This window comes from Oncorhynchus masou, chromosome 23 (genome assembly GCF_036934945.1).
Source record: "Oncorhynchus masou masou isolate Uvic2021 chromosome 23, UVic_Omas_1.1, whole genome shotgun sequence".
Lineage (NCBI taxonomy): Eukaryota > Metazoa > Chordata > Actinopteri > Salmoniformes > Salmonidae > Oncorhynchus > Oncorhynchus masou.
In genome coordinates, this window is record NC_088234.1 from 49,164,955 (window position 1) to 49,185,974 (window position 21,020).

The following is a 21,020-nucleotide window of genomic DNA, read 5'->3' on the forward strand; positions in this document are numbered from 1 at the left end:
AGTTCTCAGAAGATGGTCCCACTCCTGCAGATGTGGGTATCAGAAACGTGCTGTGGGAGATGGTGAGGGGGTTTTGAGGAAGTGAAGAGGATGGAGGAGAGGAGCAGGACGCTGGAGAAATCACCTCTTTTCACTAGCCACTGTAGTTTATTGAAAAATCTGGTATAGCATCCATATAGTGGTAGTATGTATTGTAAAAGGAAATATGCCTGGTGGATTTAGTATGTGTCCACACAGTTAGAACACAAATTCCGATTGTTTGCTTTATAAATAAACAACATCCACAACCATATCTTATATGTGTTTACAAGAATCTTAAAAAGAGATCTAAGCAATGTTTGCTTAGCGTAAGCTGACATCTAGATGCATCCCTGTGTCTTCTCATAGAGAGCTCCTAAGCAGGCTTTGACCCCTGACCTCCAGGTGTGGAGGTGTACCATGTGTTCTCCTGCTCCGGGGGCGTGAACCCGTATCTGTGAGGAGTCCCCCCGCGGAACCATGGGATCATCAACGCTGGGGAAGGCAGCCCCCCTCAACACGCTACTGGATGCCTGCATCCAGGCTTTTGGTGAGTGACCAATCACAGAAGCACAGTGGGGAAGCTATCTTAGTGGTGTGTGATGTGAACCATGGAGATATAGATAGTGTAGGTGTTCTAATTGTTCCTCTTCTATGGTGTGATCACTCTCCACAGATGACAATGGTGAGTTGCAGTCCAACCAGCTCCCTCGCACCCTGCTGCTGATGCACCGCTGGTATGTCACGTCCAAAGAGCTGGCTGGGAAGCTGCTCATGATATATCCTTTATGTGGATTCACACCAGAACAACAAAGAACAATGGTCATATGCCATTTTGAGCCTTTCTGGTGGTGTCGCTATGGAATGCTGTGTTCTCTGACTGTGCCAAATGTATTTTCTGGGTGGTGCGACACCAACTAACCCTGACTGACTTTTCCTGAGTATACAAACGCTTGTTTATTTTAAGGGACAGTATATCAGTCAACTTCTGTCATTTCTAGCAACCAATTATGATTGATTGATCGCAAAGCTCTGGGTTAATGCAGGTTGTCTGAACAAAACATCAGGAAGAATTAGACATGTTCCTTAAGTGCAAATGCATTTGAGAGCAATGTTCGAGATAAAGAACCGCTTCAAAGGAAGTGCAACCTGGATCGAATCGATACCTAATAGTGTCCTATTTCTCTGTATGATTTGTATCTAGTGCGTCATGACTGCATTTGAATCTGATTCAGTTAGCAAGGTTCTGGACGGTGTTTTCCTGGAGACTCCATACCACTAAGTGGTTTGTTGTCGCGTGCGTGGTCTTCAGACGACCACTCAAACAGGGAACGCCTTATTCTCTGAACTCTTTGCTTCCATCATACATCATGACCCTGAGATATTACTCTGCCTGGCGTCAGGCCTCTCCACTGATGACTGATGAACCCCCCATCTTTTCCCTGCTGTTGGTTGGAGTAATGGCTGTGGTGATTCAGATGGAAGTTGCCCCTAAGCGCAGATCTAGAATCAGATTAGAGATAAGCCTACCTCCAATCTTAATCTTAAAAATATGTGACCCGGGACCAGTTTGTGGCAAATTCTACATTTTCCATGCGGTATGACGAGAGCCAGAGCAGATAGTCTCTTCCATGTGACAGAATACAAAGGCACTATTCTGCCTTTACTCTCACTTTTTGCTTTTGCTTTAACCCAACAAAATACACAGTACTTATATTTGTATCTCTCATGGATTCACCTCATTGTTTGTGAGTTAGCCCATGAGAGTATTTCTTCGGTCTTCTTGAGAGTTGGAGAGCAACTGATTGTGTGTTTTTCACAGTCATGTATACATCCAATATGCATCCATCGTGACCCTCCATGCTGGGAGAGTTCCAAAATACTACAGAGAAGGCAGGGGTTTGTCTGCTCTGCTGCATGCTGGTGACTGGATCCTGGGCAGAGAAACAGCTGTGTTCCTTTGAATGTGATAGCAGACAGGCTACGCAGCATACATGGCTCCCTGCCCAAGGCCTCTCCAAAGCTACTTCTAAGATCTCTATTTCAATGGTTCGAGGAGGGAACACATTGGCCCAGTAACAGTTATTTAGAGAATGCACACATGCAGTGGTGGAGAGGTTCATCACATGGCCTGAACTTCCATTGTTTTTATTTCCAGATACTGGGCATTCCTCTCTGAACACTTTAGTTATTCTTCATGAGTGGAGACCTTTTGTCCAACTAATAAATCTACAGCTGCTTCTCGTGAAAGATGTTTTTTATTGTTGTGTTTTTTGGGAGGGGATGGGGGTTGTTGGAAATGGGGACTGGTGTCCATTTGTAATGGGGCTTCGGGAAATGTCTTCAAAAAGTGCTAAACTGTCCTTGACACAACCCCACATACCGTGACTGCCAGGGAGATGAGTGCCAAAGAACGAGACTGAAGATCTGCTATTTAATGAGGTAAAAAAAACACTACTTCATACCCAGGAGCTTCTGAGCTCTTTATTAGTATTGAAGATGTTTTTTATTGCTAGGCAACCCACCCCCTCGGCTGAAAATGTTGTGCTCCTCTCTCGGGGCTCTGTGACTGACTGGCTGGTGCAATGAGGGATGAGATGATGTCATTGGAAGTGACAGCCAGTGGCTGTCCTCATGTGACGTGGGCCACTGCCAGCCATCTGAAGTGGAGATATTGTTTGGGGCGAAAGCGTTCAATGACTCAGGAGTCTTGTGATCCATTACTTACCCAGAAAAGTCCTCGGGCAATCTTTAACAGAATACTCAAACTCTCATTTCATGGGTAAACCCCTTCACCAATGACTGCCAATTCATCATATATGTCCCACTATTTTGTGTGCAACCTTGGTATGAAATTCAAGGACTAAGTAAATCATCTGAATGTAATGTTATCTACTGTAATGATGGCCATCCTAAAGTTCATGTTATTTTGCAGTTCATTTTAATCTGAAGGGGGAATACCACAATGGCCATTCACTTGTTAAAGGAGCATAATGCTATTTGTTATTTGTATTCATTTGTTGTTTCCAGATTAAGAGAACATGATTTGTTGGCTAGAGAAAGATTTAGGCCACATTTATGACTATTTGCTGGACTTGTCCATCTCACTACATCACACTACTACTACTCACTGCGCAAGGAGCCCCCAGCAGTCCTTGTGCAGGGTCAGTCCCCCTCAAGTCTGCCTTTGCCCTCTGAGAGAGACTATAATATAATTGTGAATCCTTCATTTACAACAGGCATTTACAACATGTAAACAGTCAACATATTGTATATGTTAAATCAGCCATTCCGCTGTGCTGTGTGTGTGTTCTTAGGTACTGGATTACGGTGTTCCCTGCAGAGTTTAATCTGGACCTGGGCCTTATCCGCCTCACTGAGGAGTTCAGAGACGTGGCAGCTCAGCTGGGCTGTGAGGAACACTTCAAACTCATTGACATCTCCACCATGTGAGGGACTACCCAAAGATGGGCGGACACACACACACACACACACACACACACACACACACACACACACACACACACACACACACACACACACACACACACACACACACACACACACACACACACACACACACACACACACACACAGTCACACACAGTCACACACAGTCACACACAGTCACAAGTTTCAACAGATTGTGTGTATTTCTTTCTAGTCCATCGTATGACTGGATGAGAAAGCTGACCCAGAGGAAGAAGCAGGCCAAGAAGGGCAAAGCCTCACTCCTCTTTGACCACCTCGAGCCCATGGAGCTGGCGGAACACCTCACGTTCCTGGAGTACAAGTCCATCAGGAGGATATCAGTGAGTGTCCCCGGTGGAAAAAGACACTTGGCCTGAGAACCCATCCACCTGCTGGGGCCTTTTCTTCCCTATCTAACCCCTGTGTGTGACATTCCTCAAAACTCTTTCCCAAGAGTACTTTTTCCACAGAACTCTTTTTAGCCCCTCTAGTACTGTTACTAAGTACAAGAACAAAGCTTTGGCTGTCAACTAACCTCGTCCCCAGCCTAATTGCGCACCACCACAGAGTATGTTCTGAGATACGTTTGCTCTACATTTCAGTTAGTTTTATTAGCTGGTTAGTTCACGTGTAAATTCACCAGTTATGTAGGGCACAGTATATGCCAATGACATCTTATCTACTCAGCCGACAGTACATGTACACTAACTCTCCCTTTCTCCAACCCCCAAACCCAGTTCACAGACTACCAAAGCTATGTAATGCACGGATGTCTGGTGGATAACCCAACACTGGAGCGCTCCATCGCCCTGTTCAACGGAGTGTCCCAGTGGGTTCAACTCATGGTGCTCAGTAAGCTGACACCCCAACACCGTGCTGAGGTCATCACCAAATACATCAATGTGGCCCAGGTAGGAAGAGAGCACTTCCTAGTTGTAGGTTTGATGGTAACACTTTATATTACAGTGCACTTATTACTGTGTAATTATTTCTGTGTACCATGTATTGTTACTTACCCCATATTTAGGGTTAGGGCAACGGTTGAATTGGGAATAAGGATGCAGGGAACATAAAGAGTGTAGATGGAAGACTTGTCCATTATGCTGCATGAATAGATAAGCACAGCATTGTCTTATGTCAGGTTAGCATCACTCGGACGAGACACTCGTCCCTCAACTGGGCTCATGCATTTCCCTGTTTAACTGCCCAAGATGCCTGTCATGACACAATGTGACAGCCTCCTCAAAATGAAACGACCAAATAAATGATAAATAAATAAATGATCATTTAAATAAAAAATACTTTTTTATCTGTGGAGTCGTACAGGACAGTACCATTAGAGGGCCCTAAAAGGTTCAATCTGAACATTTGTTAGTCTGCTCCTTCATATTACCACAGTGTTTATTAGTGTGTGGGTGTTTTTTTCTTCTTCTCTCTCTCTTTTTCTATCTCTGTCTCTCTCTGACAGCTGGGGTGTTGCTGGTTCACGCTTCTTCACTCTCCCCACCTCTCCACTTACATCCTATATTCCATAACTCCTCACAATTTAGTTTCTCTGAGTGTAAAACCCGCCCACTCTGACACAAGCAACTGTAAAGGTGGTCGGGGCAATTTCTTGAGGCATAAATTCTCATTAACTGTACAACATTGTAACGCTTGAAATGAATAGGCGGTTTCTCTCACCTCCATGTTCAGAAAATCTCTCATTATAAGTATGTGAACATCCCGAAGGAGAAGGAACAACAGTGGAAGCTAGAGGGACTCATGGTTCAATATGAAGCATGTACCGTATATTAATCAGACAGTTAGCTGAGCCTGACTTGCATTAAATCGTCTGTATCAATGAAACTGGAACATTGTCAATTAGATCACAAACACCCTCCGTTCATTAAAAGCTACTGCTGCCCACACATGCTTTTCTTTTCTCTTATAGAAAGGCTTCCTCTCTATGCTTTCCTTATGTATCTTTATCAGCAATTTAAGTCTAGTCTTATTGCTTATGGTGAGAAATGGTATTTCTTAATGCTGTTTAATAAGCTGCGTATCATAACGTTTCTCAACATTAATCCACAAGAGCTTTCACAAGATTCATTACACAAGTAACCTTACAACTCGAACGCACCCAGTATTTTTGAAAAGTGATGATATGATGACACATTGTAATTGAATAACTTTTGATCCATGCCCTTGCTCTGTGTGAGAAACGAGACGGATCAATGCAGGAGGAATCGTTGCGCTATCTGACGTAAGAACAGGGCTTCCCTCTAGCGATAACACTGTCTCATCTCGATTCATGCGATTCTCCATGTCTAATTGCTGGGGGGCAGGGGGTGACATTAAGCATCATGCATGCTGCTGGGCCTCTTAATCTGATCAGATACCAGGGGCTTCTCCCTCCATTATCATCTACAAGGAATTAGATAAAGGAATTATTCAGAAGACTAATGACTAGCACTCATACTCATATCTATTTATGAAGGCAATTTCTCAGTTAATGCAGAAGCGAGTCTGTTCAACTCAAGAGGGCTCTTTGTTTTTAGTTTTTTACAGGCAAAGCTTCTGACATTTTTAAAATAAGATGTTACAGAATGTTCCCCTGATGTAAAGCGATTCATTGATGTTGGTGAATGCTGCTTTAGATACTGTATTGGAATAAAGTTGTTTTAGGTATGTTTGTTTTTTTAAATTGTAATTTGTATTTCTCTTCCTCATTTGCTCTCGCTCTATCTATCCCTCTCTCCATCTCACTCTAACTCCTCTCTCTCGCTCTCTTCCACTTTGTTCCATGCCACGCTGTCCTTCAGAAACTCCTCCAACTGCAGAACTTTAATACGCTGATGGCCGTGGTGGGAGGTCTGAGTCACAGCTCCATCTCCCGTCTGAAGGAGACCCACTCGCATCTGGCTCCCGAGGTCACCAAGGTCAGCACGCACGCCTGCCTCTGCTCTGTCACAGCCTCACTAATATCATCTGATGTGATTCTACCTTTTCGTTTACTTTAGATCATGGTCGTATTCATTTAGCATCTGCTATGGATACATTTAGACCAATTCATCAACTACCATGTAGTGATGGTTTCAGAAAGGACACCACACAGAATTGATACCGTCCTAATTTCCTGGCATTTGATACCATCTGTATTGTATCGCTTGCTGTCATGTCACTCTCTCTGTATCTTTCCGGTGCTGTATCTAATATCAGTAACACTTTACTTGACACACAGCGTCATAACTGTTATATGTCATAACAGCCAACATAACTTGTCATAGCCTGTTATACTATGGTCATAACACTGTCATGACACATATATTTAAACCTGTTGTGACACATATTGCGTTATTTTATGGCTGGTTATGATACCTACATATAAGTGTCACAACCCACAAAACACAAGGCAAAACATTCCATTACATCATAGCCTGCGTGTCAACAGTATACTTATGTTATATATGTTTCTTTAATTGATCATATGAATTTGAATAAATGTGGGGTTTGGCACTCTTATGTAGGTGTCATAGCCAGCCTTAAAATAACACAATATATGTCACAACAGGTGTAAATATATGGGTTGTGATAGCAGGGGTAATATATGGGTTGTGATAGTGTTATGACCAGTTATGACACGTTATGTCAGCTGTAATGGTTATTACCCTAATAACTATGCTGTCCTCCACTTCCTGACATCTTACCCCTCCACGTCAGATCTGGAATGAGATGACGGAGCTGGTCTCCTCCAATGGGAACTACTGTGCTTACCGCAAGGCGTTCACAGACTCCGAAGGCTTCAAGGTCCCCATCCTGGGAGTCCACCTGAAGGACCTGATCGCCGTGCACGTGGTCTTCTCCGACTGGGTGGACGACGACAAGGTGAACATCGTAAAGATGCACCAGCTCTACCTCACCTTCAACGAGCTGGTGTCTCTGCAGAGTGCCGCAGCCCAGGTGGAACCCAACATGGACCTCATCTACCTGCTCACCGTGAGTGTCCCGCCCTTAAAGGGTTCCCCGTCAACAGGAAATGGACTTGATTTATCGTTCTGTCACTCAATTTGTCTTTTCAGTGGGTATCAAACAACGTTTTGTAGGATCGTACAAAAGAGTAACATGATCATAAATGTGTTTGTTATTGCAGAAAGGCTGAATCTATTTTCATGTTTAATCATAAACAATTTCCTCCAGCTCTCTCTAGACCTGTACTACACCGAAGATGAAATATATGAGCTATCCTTACTAAGGGAACCACGTAACCCAAAGTCTTTGGTAAGACTTCTTGTTGTGGTTTATAGGCTGCATTGGTGGAGCTGTAGTTATTAGAAAACATGGGAAAAAAGTATGAAAATAGAATAATAATACAGTATACCTGAGAGTTCCTATATTAACTCTCTATCTTTTTAATCTCCACAGCCTACCTCTCCGACAACCCCCAACAAGCCAATGGTCCCTCTGGACTGGGCGTCAGGTGTGACAACCAAACCTGACCCCAATGTGGTGAACAAGCACATCAGGAAGGTGGTGGATGTGAGTTGTTTCCATTACAGTAACTGATCTGTGTCTTCTCTTGAATAAAGTCCAGGAGGACATAGCTTGGCTGTGGTCTGAACGCTTGAAAATGTTACTACTATCTACAGGATGGGTAACCCGTCCATAAATATCTCATACATTATTTCAAGAATCAGTCAGTGGCTTTTTCTGTCACAATACCAAATATTGAGTAGGTATATAAACCAACAATTACTCAAATATGACTCAAAAAAAGACTGGTGCTTGTAAATCACTTACAGTATTTTGTTCATGTCTTTTTCTGGGAAGTCTGTATTCAGGAACTACGACCATGACCATGATGGCTACATCTCTCAGGAGGACTTTGAGAGTATTGCTGCCAACTTTCCTTTCTTGGACTCCTTCTGTGTGTTGGACAAGGACCAGTGAGTGACCCTGTCTACCATTTGAAATATGACGGGTTCAGAGGTGTCGCAACTAAGCCACCTCATCCTCCTCTTCGATTTCCCTCTTTCTGTCACCAACAAACACCCTCTCCCTATTTCTCACTCACACATGCGCACGCACATACACACGCACATTCCACACATTTGCCTTTAAAGCAGCTACAAGCATCCAAGATGCAATAAGACTGCAATTGTGGGTATTCTAAACATTTCACAGCGAGATACAGTAACTGGCCATCAACAACCATGTTTCACCACAACAAAGCTACAGTGAAAATGAGGTCATTGGTAATGTCAAACATCCTCTCGTAAATCTGCAGGAAAACCCTGTGAAGTCACAACAGAGTCATATCTGCTTTTAGCCTTGCCCTGTCTTGACTGGGAGTGGTGCTTTGTCGCCATGGTTTGAGGAGGGGGGAGGTGAAGGTTATGGCAGCCCGTGAAAGACACACAGTGCCACACACAGTGCTCTGCCCTCGTGTCCTGGGCGGTTCATCTGTTCACTGGAACGCTTCAAATCACATTTCAGCTCGCCTGAGCAGCTCCATGACTCAGAAAATAGGTCTGGGAGGCTGTGCTCCTTAGGAGGGAGACTGGAAATATGCAGGGGCTGGAGTTGTCACAAACCACCTGGGTGTCTAATCTAGAGCACCGTTGTAGATCTCTTCCTGTCTGGATAAAACAGAAAGAAGGGATGGAAGTTACTGTAATGTTTGCATAACAGGAGCTGTCATTCTCTCCATCTAATCATTCTCTTATCTGTATTTATTTTTCTCTCTGTCTATGTCTCTCTTTCTCACTCCTCTTCTACAGGGATGGTCTGATTAGTAAGGATGAGATGATGGCTTACTTCCTGAGGGCCAACCCCTTGCTCCAGTATAAAATGGGCCCTGGCTTTATCCACAACTTTACGGAGATGACGTATCTGAAGCCCACCTTCTGCGAGCACTGTGCTGGATTCGTATGTATACTGTGCACTTTGTAATACACACTAATATAAACTAACTGTTTATGCTCAGAGAGACAGCACACTTTTGGTTGGAAGAAAAGTATAATGCTTTCTGATTGTTTATGTCAGCAATATACTGCCATCAAATTAGTGCAAGACAGCTACCGAATCATTCAATGCTGAGAAAAGATGTTATATCTTTACTCCTTGACGAAGTTGATTAATGACCTTCTGAGACAGAGATGATTCACAGTGCATAGAGGGATTAGAAATACAGAGATGATTCACAGTGCATAGAGGGATTAGAAATACAGAGATGATTCACAGTGCATAGAGGGATTAGAAATACAGAGATGATTCACAGTGCATAGAGGGATTAGAAATACAGAGATGATTCACAGTGCATAGAGGGATTAGAAATACAGAGATGATTCACAGTGCATAGAGGGATTAGAAATACAGAGATGATTCACAGTGCATAGAGGGATTAGAAATACAGAGATGATTCACAGTGCATAGAGGGATTAGAAATACAGAGATGATTCACAGTGCATAGAGGGATTAGAAATACAGAGATGATTCACAGTGCATAGAGGGATTAGAAATACAGAGATGATTCACAGTGCATAGAGGGATTAGAAATACAGAGATGATTCACAGTGCATAGAGGGATTAGAAATACAGAGATGATTCACAGTGCATAGAGGGATTAGAAATACAGAGATGCAATATGTTGACATGACTTCAGGATACATTGGTTTATTAAAGTTGATAAAACAACACTGAATCATGTCGACAGAACAATAATGTGATTTTATATGGTAATGCCACCACTCACATGAAAGGATGCAATGAAAGGATGCACATCTTACGTGACAGAAAAGTTATTGTTGCGTGTCAAAATATGTACACAAATTATGTTTCCTCTATCTTTCTATTTTGTGTTGTTTTAGGCATCAGTGAAAATAAAGGAGAATTTCTACAGAGAAGTCCTCCTATTCAAAAATGAACACACACACACACACACACACAGTTTACAGGAAGGGTGTTGTGAGAGATTGTATCCTGTTTATTACACAATGGTTTACACTGAATATGCTTCCACCATTACAAATTCTAACATTCCTTTGTCTTTTTCCCACTCCCTCCAATTCCTGCCCCTCTGGACTTGTTGCTCTTAGCTCTGGGGAATAATCAAACAGGGATACAAGTGTAAGGGTAGGTTCTATGGACTGTGCACATATGTATTGGCCTGTTTTCTATTATTCGGAGAACTGCACATTTAAGACATTTGGGATTTTTCATTATACATGCACTGTGAGGGCCAAGGTCTGACAGCACTGTTATATGTTCTGTTTCAGATTGTGGGGTGAACTGCCATAAGCAGTGCAGGGAGCTGTTGGTGCTGGCCTGTAGGAAGCTGCCGCGCTCCACCTCTCTGCGAAGTGTCTCACCTGGGGGCTTGACCCACAGCTCTCTACCCAGCAGCCCCACTATGCCCACCTGCAAAGGTACAGCAACACTTTAGTGATATACTGTAACCAACAGCGTTTCAACTATGATGGTTGGTCAGTGTATTTCATTCCTGTCATATTGTCCTCCCTGCAGATGAGGATGAAGTGTTTGAGTTCCCCTCAGTGACACCTGGCGGTTCTGACCTGGAGCATAAGTCAATCACCCTGATGACGGGCTCGGCCCAGCGGATCTCTGTGCGTCTGCAACGGGCCACCACCAGCCAGGCCACACAGACAGAGCCTCTGTGGCCAGAGCACACGTGGGGTGCTGGGGACGGGAGCTCCCACACCTTCCCCAAGATGAGATACCGACCACACAGGAAGGCCTCCAAGAGCAAAGGCTTTGCCCGCTGGGAGAATGAGGCCCAGGGGCAGCCCAGGGGTCGACGGGATTCCCAGGAGCAGACGGACGGACCTGCAGAGGTGGTACAGAACGGGATAACACCACACAGAGAGAAGGTGACTGCAGCTAAGGTGTGTGTGTGTGCTTGTATATGTGTATATTTGTGTGTATGGGTCAGGGGATCTCTGTATATTGAGAATGGTGCTGTATTGCATAGCAGATATTTTACAGGCTCCTGGCTAATTCTACTATTTTGGGTGTTTTTATTTTGGGCTGATCTTAACTGTTTTTGTACATGATGTTTCCGCCATTGTCTCCTATGACCGAAAAGAGCTAATGAGCATCAGAACAGCAATCACTGACCTCAATTTGGATGAATATTTCTACTTCAACGAGTCGGAGGCGCAGGACATACTGTTCACAATGGACCAGGCCCTGGCGAAAATACGTCAGGGAGTACATAAACCTCTTCTACCCTCTGTTATATTGGTGAACATACAATCACAGGAGAACAAACTGGACGAGCTCCGTTCGAGACTATCCTATCAATGGGACCTGAAGAACTGTAATATCGTATGTTTCACAGCATCTTGAGTGCACATGGACATGGATAATATAGATCGAGCTAGTTTTTCTATCCATCGGCAGGACAGAACGGAAGCGTCGGTGAAGCTCAAGGGAGAAGTTGTGTCTCTTTGTTAACAACAGCTGGTGCGCGATCTCTAACATTAAGGAAGTCTCGAGGTTCTGCTCCCCTGATTTCGAATCTCATGATAGGCTGTACCCCATACCAAGAGAGTTTCATCAGGTTACAAGCAAAAATTCACAGGAAGTACCAGTGATGCACTCAATACTCAATATACAAGTGGTCCGATGAAGCGGAAGCTAAGCTACGGGAATGTTTCGCTAGTGCAGACTGGAATATGTTCCGGGATTCATCCGATGGCTTGAAGGTGTTTACCACATCAGTCACCGGCTTCATTAATAGGTGTGACAAAGTTGTCCCCATAGTGACCGTGCATACCTATCCCATTCAGAAGCCATGGATTACAGGCAGCATCCGCACTCAGCTAGAGCTGCCACTTTCAAGGAGCGGCACACTAATCTGAATGCTTAAAATAAATCCCACTACGCCCTCCAATGAACCATCAAACAGGCAAAGCATCAATACAGGATGCTACTATACTGGCTTGCAAACTGTCATGAACTACAAACTGAAACCCAGCCGTGAGCTGCCCAGTGACGCGAGCCTACCAGAGGAGCTAAATACCTTCTATGCTCGCTTCAAGACAAGTAATACTGAACCATGCATGAGAGCACCAGCTGTTTCAGATGACTGTATGATCACGCTCTCTGTAGCCGATGTAAGTAAGACATTTAAACAGGTTAACAATCGGATTACTAGGACTCATACTCAGAGAATGCGCTGACCAGCTGGCAAGAGTCTTCACTGAACTTTTATACCTCTCCCTGACCCAGTCTGTAATACCTACATGTAATACCTACAGACCACCATTGTCCCTGTACCCAAGAACGCCAACATAACCTGTCATGAAATGCTTTGAAAGGCTGGTCATGGCTCACATCAACACCATCATTTCAGACACCCTGGACCCACTCCAATTCGCACACTGCCTCAACATATCCACAAATGACGCAATCTCTATTGCATTTCAACCTGCCCTTTCCCACCTGGACAAAAGGAACACCTTTGTCAGAATGCTGTTCATTGACTACAGATCCACGTTCAACACCGTAGTGCCCTCCAAGCTCATCACTAAGTTAAGGACCCTGGGACTAAACACCTTCTAAACACCACAGGGGCCCCTCAAGGGTACTTGCTTAGTCACCTCCTGTACTCCAGGTTCACCTATGACTGTGTGGCCACGCACGACTCCAACACTTTCATTAAGTTTACTGACAATGCTGGTAGGCCTGATCACCATCGACAATGAGCCTATCGGGAGGTCAGAGACCTGGCAGTGTATTGCTAGAACAGAATTTCTCCCTCAGCATCAGCAAGACAAGGGAGCTGATCGTGAACTACAGGAAACAGAGGGCCGAGCACGCTCTCATTCACATTGACGGGGCTCGTACCCCTGCACATGACTCAGTACTGGTACCTCGTGTGTGTGTATATATAGCCAAGATATTATTACTTATTGTGTATTTATTATTACTTTTATTATTACGTGTTTTACTTTTGTCTATTTTCTTTCTCTCTGTGTTGTTGGGAAGGGCCTGAAATTAAGCACTTCACTGTTAGTCTACCTACACCTGCTGTTTACGAAACATGTGACAAATAACTTTTGATTTGATTTGATTCGTCTCTGTGTGTTGGAATGTGTGAGTCGCTGTGTGAGTGTGCATGTGTGTATTGTTGTGTCTTTAGGAGATGGTTATGCTTTAATGCTCTGTGACACAACATACAGATAACTGCCCAAATAAATAATTTTGGCACTTACCTGTGTCACATTGAGACTCCCATTATCACTCCTTTTTCCCTCAAGTGGTTGTTATCCACCTTCCGTTTGTTAATGGTGATCCTCTCTCATGCATGATTGAACACTTTGTCTTTTTTACTTCTAACAATAGCCCAATAACAGCATTACAGTTATCATTGTGTTATGTGTTTTCTTATCAAGCCCAAAATGGATGACCTGGCAAGGTCAGATTCAAGGACGCAGGACAATACAGTGAAAGGTCTTTTCTTTGTCTTTGTTTTCAGAGTCTGTGTCCTTCACCTTTTACCTACGGCCTCACCACCGCAGAACGTTTTGTTATTAAAGCCTCAATTCTTTTCATACCCATGGAAACAAGGGATTCAGTAACATGGGAAAGAGGGACTTTTTCTCTTCCATTCACTGGGAGATTATCTAGATCAAGGGAGCACAGAGGCCACAGAGGCATTCAGATTGATGGTGGCTTGTGTCAAGAAGTTGATTTTCATCAGCCTAAGAAGGCTAAATAAAGACAATATAGTTTGGCTCAAACGCAGAGCATTGACGATTTTATCGAGACAAATCTTGCTTTTACAACCTGAGGCACTAATGGTATTATTGGGTCATCTACCTTGGGAACATTTGGATCAACATTCAATCTAATGTATTTGCAAGTGGTTTCCATCCTCAGAGCCTCAACGAAACTCACAAATATTGCTTGATCCCATTATGAGATGGACGTAATCCATACCATTAGCCAATTTGTTGCCACTGTAGGCAATCTACAAAAACTGAACATCTCTTTACAGTTGTGACTTCTTCTGAATGACTGGCAAGGGTGTTCCTGTCTTCTCTCCTCTGTCGTGAGCTCTAAATATGTGATGATGGTATGTCTCTCTCCTCTTGCCCTCAGAACAGCTGACATGGCGATACCGAGGGCCGGACCCAGGGCCTCAGGAGGTCCTCGGCAGCCCGCATCATGAAGCTGTCCTTACTGGGGGAAGTACTTGGCTGCTTGAGGCCCCCATTTGGTGACCTGGAATAGGACGGACCTCCTCTGACCTAGACGGACATGTCTTCAGTGAACCACATGTGAATAGTGATGCTGAATCCCAAACCAGTCTCTTCCTAGGTCCTTATACCTTCCCTCACACCAAGCAGGTTGGTTCGGGCAAAGGGCTGGTTTGGGATTCACCATGAGAGTTCACATGCCATAAGAGAGTGAAGGGGAGTGAGAGGATGTGGGTGGTGGAACTGAAAAAACCCTTGTTTGGTAGGGTACAGACACTCCTGAATGCTCCCCAGCTCTACACACCTGCCTTTCCACCCCATCAGTGTCATGGGAAAAGGATCCTGGACTACCTATAAGTGATGTAGGTTTGTTGGGGCTCAAACGGGTCTCACCAGTGTTTGACAGACTGATCGGGTGTCCACCTGTGCCTGTATGAATGTCGGAGCATGTACATGCTTACTATTTACAGTGTGTGTGTGGTCTGTGGTGCACATACACTATATGTGATATCTACTGTTGATTCGCTGAAGAAATCATTAAGGGCATGTATGATACCATGAAATGAAGTTATTTGGGTCACGTGACTAAGTTGCAATAACGTTTTGAGAACATAGTGAACGTTTTATAATGGACTCGGAGAGGGATGCAAAGTGAGAATGCAATTGGAGATGGGAGAATGCATACATGGATCGAGATGTACAGCAATAGAAAGTTAAAGATGAAGTGAAAGTGATGAGGGAAACAGAGGCAGGTACATTGTTTCTAAAGGTAAGTTTATTGTAACATGACTACTTGATGATCGTTTATGTGCCAGTTCTGTATCTTACTCTGGAATCCAAGAAATGGTACTTGCTGTGTGAGCATGAGATAAAGAACAATATAACCACTTGTTTTATAAATCAAGGAATAGTTGTGTCTTTTGGTTAGTCAAGAAAGCTTTATTGTTTTCCGCCTTATTATTTTAAAGGGATTTGAACTCAAAAGATGAAATCTAGTCTTTGTAATATGTGCCCACTCAGGACAATAAGGTGAACTATGTATACTGTACACATATTTATGGGTTTAGGCATGTGATTTTTCATACAGTCATGCGATACTAGTGAAGCTGGTCAGTGGTCAACCTATTCTGGATTTTTCAAAGCAATGCAGGTTAAATATGTGAATATGGGTCAACGTTGTTGTCTTACTGTCCACACAAGCCATTGAGTGACCTTTGACCTTTTTTTATCAGCTGAAGGATCAAGCCTGTTGCCTTCAGGCAGAGGTAATGGAATCTCCACTAAGCCCTCAGTCAGTGGAGCACTGATTACTAACTTGCTTACAGTGGCACCAGATGTGAGCCCAGGTGCTCATTGTGTTGTGGTTGCCAGGCATCAGTTGCGTGAGCAGGTCAGTTCCTCCATCACCAAGGATACAGCAGGTTACGTAAGAGGAGATTCATTTTCATCTGTAGAGAGACTGTTTACAGGGACTCCACCCCCTTCAGGGTAGGGAGAACTAGGTATGGGCAGGTGAGTTTGACATGGATCTCTGTAGAGACAATAGGGTCTGACCTTTTGTTCGACACAGTAGGACAGAGACAAGAACAGGGCCTCAGGGTCAGGCACTCCGTGTTGGAGGAGGGGCATGGGGAAAAGATAGTGTATATTAGCAAGAGATATCCAAATGCCACATATACAAGAGTTAAGGGATGGAAATTATTCAGTGCTTAGTGAGTCAGAGCAATATCACTCTCTTTGCTACTGGACCACTCAAGGATAATGTGGTGTTCCTGCAAGGTCTTAAACCCACAATATCCTCATACCTGGCTGAAATCAAAGACAGAAAAGTGTTGTGATGCCACAGAGGTTATTTTCTAAATGGCTGAGCTGCTTTTAGAGTACATTGGTCTGCTTGAGTTCTCATTGATCTTGGTGCCAGATCCTACAAACAGTAGCTCTATTGGAGGTCTTAAGTGTTGGGTATTGAGAACATACAGTACAAGTGCATGTATAATATTACACTAATGAAGACCAATAATCTGATCTTTGAAGGTTCTGAAGTCCCTGCTTGTCTCACACTCACATACAGGTGTTACCACACTTGACATCAAATGGCTTCATTGTTTGTTTTGAAAACGGTTGAGTTATCATGTTGATAAGGGATATTAAGGCAGTGACAACTTCACTTCTGCCACAACATACTTTTTGTTGTTGTAAATGGGACACATTCCAACAAGACTTTATATTTTTTCAGTCAGATTATTGTCAACAATATTGATGACACTATTATCAACATTATTATCATGAACTGGTCTACTTGAGAAAAGTGTGTTATCTCACTTGATTGTGTTTGTCATCTATTTTGTTTTCATTCTATCTATTTGTATTGTTTATGGAGAGAATTATGTAGCATTGTTTATTTTGTCATTGTGTGCCAATGTTATTTTATTATTTGTTGATGAGTGGCAAATTGATACACATTTTGATAATGTACAGTATTAAACAGATTTTTCAGCACCTAGTTTAATCAGTTCAGATTTGTCAAATTGTTATTGAAGGCTACCACAGTAAACTACTATCTCGGTCAAATCTTTATGTGCATCCTGTAACCAATGTTTTTTACTCCTTGTGTATTTGTGAAACAGTGAAATGTACCATCTCTAGCCTGTTACCTGCTGACCCAGTAGACATAGTCTATTCATGTTTATGAGGGGAAGGTAAAGCCAATACATATTCTGAGGCCAGAAAAGTCCCTCCGGCCCAATATCTGATGTATTATTAGTGGGGGGAAATGCACCAACTAATCAACCTGAATTCTGGATTTATGCATGTAATATGAATGTATAGAATCACAATTATTTTATGAAGGGACAAATCTCTCAGTAGCGTGATAGGCTACATCCCAAAATAAATACTGAGCAAAAATATAAACGCAACATGTAAAGTGTTGGTCCCATATTTCATGAGCTGAAATAGAAGATCCCAGATATTCTCCATATGCACAAAAAACTTTTCTCTCAAATGTTGTGCACAAATTTGTATATTTGCTGATAGTGAGCATATCTCCTTTACCAAGATAATACATCCACCTTACAGGTGTGGCATATGAAGAAGCTGATTAAACAGCATGGTTATTACACAGGTGCACTTTGTGCTGGGGGCAATAAAAGGCCCCTGTAAATGTGCAGTTTTGTCACACAACACAATGCCACAGATGTCTCAAGTTTTGAGGGAGTGTGGAATTGGCATGCTGAATGCAATAAGTAATTTCTCTACCATTAGCCACTTCCAACATCATTTTAGAGAATTTGCGAGTACGTCCAACTGGCCTCACAATTGCAGACCACGTGTAACCATGCCAGCCCAGGACCTCCACATCCGGTTTCTTCACCTGCAGGATTAACTGAGACCAGCCACCCGGACAGCTGATGAAACCGTGGGTTTGCACAACCAAAGAATTGCTGCACAAACTGCCAAAAACCGCCTCAGGAAAGCTCCTCTGCATGCTCTTTGTCCTCACCAGGGTCTTGACCTGACTGCAGTACAGCATCGCAAATGCTCACCTTTGATGGCCACTGGCACGCTGGAGAAGTATGCTCTTCATGGCTAAATCCCAGATTCAACTGTACCGGGCAGATGGCAGACAGCGTGGATGAGCGGTTTGATGATGTCAACGCCCCATGTAGGCGGTGGGGTTATGGTATCGGCAGGCATAAGCTATGGACAACGAACAAAATTGCATTTTCTCGATAGTAATTTGAATGCACAGACATACCGTGATGTGGCGTGCCATCACCTCATGTTTCAGCATGATAATACATGGTCCCATGTTGCAAGGATCTGTACACAATTCCTGGAAGCTGAAAATCTCCCAGTTTTTCCATGAGCTGCATACTCACCATACATGTCACCCATTGAGCATGTTTGGGATTCTCTGGATTGACATGTCCAACAGCGTATTTCAGTTCCCGCCAATATCCAGCAACTTCGCACAGCGATTGAAGAGGAGTGGGACAACATTCCACAGGCCACAATCAACAGCCTGATCAACTCTATGCAAAGGAGATGTCGTGCTGCATGAGGCAAATGGTGGTGAAACCAGATACTGACTGGTTTTCTGATCCATGCCCCTACCTTTTTTTTAAAGGTATTTGTGACCAACAGATGCATATCTGTGAAATTCATAGATTAGGGCCTAATGAATTTATTTCAATTGACTGATTTCCTTATTTGAATTGTAACTCAGTAAAATCTTTGATATAGTTGCATGTTGGGTTTATATTTTTGTTCAGTGTACTTATTACCTTGATCAAAATGCCTATCTTTGTGTTCCAAAAATGTACTCCCTTGATGGATTATTTTGGGGTTATGATATTTAAAATATAAGCGATAACACATTTAAATAAGTTTTACAGGAATCTTATGAACCATACGCTGTTCGTACCCATTTCCCATATCTTTCATATTTCACTATTATGTGTAAATCTGCTCGATACTGTGTTTCAATACTGTTGTCTTGCTCCATCTTGTCGACCATGTGCTATGGGTTGATTTGCCAATTCTGTCTTCGCTAGGCATATATTTGTTGTATCTTCACTGGGGAGCACCATGCCATAAAGATAAACAGCTGTAAACTGTTTACACTTTAAACCGCCAAATAAAAAGATAATCCTGTTTATCAGACTCTTTGTACACAAGGCCATTGCCGACATTTCTATTTCATAGAAACAGAAAGATATTTTATCTTTTTAAGGAGAATTGAGTACCAGTATTTATTTATGACTTATTGATCCAGTGGGAAGTAGAGAAGGAAGATGGAGTGACATGTCCACAACAGGATGTCTCCCACAGAGAGCAGGTACATATGCATTTATATCTAATTTATCTTGAAGATATGTATCTTTAGTCTTCAAAGAATAAAGGGTAGGTAATATCTGGAAAAATGCCTTTCATGTTCTATTTAGATATCTGAAACCACTGACATCTGAAGTGAAAGATGTAACCTTTCTCTAAACATGGAAATATGTTGTCAAACACCACCCCCTAGTGGCGGTCAAATGGCACAGACCAACTGCAGTTTACCATTGCCTGGTGAGGATAGGTTGGATAAACTCGAAATGTTTTTCGAGAATGAGTCAAAATGTTGAGAATAATGTCGCAGTTATATTTCAAGATTAAAGTATGGGATTTGGTTAACAGCATGTCTCCCTGGCTTCTTGTTGCTTTGCGCGCCACCATTGAAATTGCCTGCAGTTATACGACCTGGTGAAACTATACTTAGGAAATCATTTCTCTTTTAGCACATAATAACCATATTATTATAAAATAGGCCTATTAGGACCTGGAAGAGGTTGTGTCACATATTATTTTCAGAATCCACCCGGATTTGGATGAGGTATGCTGGTTTTTGCATGCAGGAGTGGAGAGATGGTCCTTTCGTTTCCCCTCCTACAGACACTTGATTTAAATCCTTGCTGCTTCATTGTTCATTCCTCCCTCAAGCGTTGGATAAACCTATAATTTACTTTAACTTGCCCACTGTAATGTACGATTTGCCTACAGGTTAGGGTACTCAATCTAGTGGGCAGCTATAGTTTTATAATTGGCAGCAAAATAGAGGTGTAGTAGCGAATTTGGAGAGCAGCTTGACATGGGACATACACACGCATAACCCCCGGTCTCCAGCATCCTAAAATAAATCGTTTTATTGGGTGTGCTCACGTAGCCTACTAGCCGTTAAAAGCATAGTTGTGATAAGAGGGAAAGCCTCTGTTAGTAAAGCACCATGGATAAAGTTGTTAATTGTGCCCATTATACATAGATTTTTTGCAAGGTGTTCTGCTACGCAGCAGAACGTTGTTGCGAATTCGGAGGGCAGACTGACAGGGACTCAACTTCAGTTCTCTTCGCATTCAATGACAGCGCCAAGAACGTGTTTCGTTTGTGCTCATAACGCACCATGACCGTTAGAAGAGTGTATTCCTATAGTCTGAAACTGCCAGGGAGAAACTTGGTGTGTGTGTTTGCGAGTTAGATCATTAGATTGATTAGCGTGAGTGCGTGTATTAGATCACTAGATTGATGGCCACACCTGCATACCACAGGAGGTTGGTGGCACCTTCATTGGGGAGGACTGGTTCGTGGTAATGTCTGAAGTAGAATGGTATCAAACAGGTATTATTTGGTCTGTTCCGGACATTATTATGAGCCGTACTCCGCTCAGCAGCCTCCACTGCTAATAACACTTATGTATGTAACCACGGTTCCTCCTTCTGAAAATAATCCGAATACATAATAATAGCGTTATTATGTGCTAAAAGAGCAAAGATTTCCCTCTAACTAAAG

At 43.0% G+C, this 21,020-nt stretch overlaps 1 protein-coding gene across 8 annotated transcripts in view; it reads left to right on the forward strand.

Annotated features, from left to right (window-relative positions):
* rasgrp3 (RAS guanyl releasing protein 3 (calcium and DAG-regulated)) overlaps window positions 1-19,351 on the forward strand; it is a 52,706-nt gene extending 33,355 nt beyond the window's left edge. For 4 of the 8 annotated variants that reach the window (XM_064932372.1, XM_064932371.1, XM_064932370.1 and 1 more), the window contains 16 exons: window positions 388-568; window positions 695-797; window positions 2,398-2,460; window positions 3,336-3,467; window positions 3,683-3,830; window positions 4,227-4,400; window positions 6,294-6,410; window positions 7,192-7,467; window positions 7,669-7,749; window positions 7,894-8,007; window positions 8,299-8,414; window positions 9,249-9,396; window positions 10,566-10,602; window positions 10,746-10,895; window positions 10,993-11,372; window positions 14,596-19,351. In XM_064932372.1, coding sequence (XP_064788444.1) covers window positions 499-568; window positions 695-797; window positions 2,398-2,460; window positions 3,336-3,467; window positions 3,683-3,830; window positions 4,227-4,400; window positions 6,294-6,410; window positions 7,192-7,467; window positions 7,669-7,749; window positions 7,894-8,007; window positions 8,299-8,414; window positions 9,249-9,396; window positions 10,566-10,602; window positions 10,746-10,895; window positions 10,993-11,372; window positions 14,596-14,604 — 2,118 coding nt within the window. In that variant the 5' untranslated portion in view covers window positions 388-498 and the 3' untranslated portion in view covers window positions 14,605-19,351. The remainder of the gene's footprint in view (window positions 1-387; window positions 569-694; window positions 798-2,397; window positions 2,461-3,335; window positions 3,468-3,682; window positions 3,831-4,226; window positions 4,401-6,293; window positions 6,411-7,191; window positions 7,468-7,668; window positions 7,750-7,893; window positions 8,008-8,298; window positions 8,415-9,248; window positions 9,397-10,565; window positions 10,603-10,745; window positions 10,896-10,992; window positions 11,373-14,595) is intronic. The other 4 variants (XM_064932374.1, XM_064932373.1, XM_064932375.1 and 1 more) reach the window with 3 other exon arrangements.
* Window positions 19,352-21,020: the final 1,669 nt, after the last annotated feature.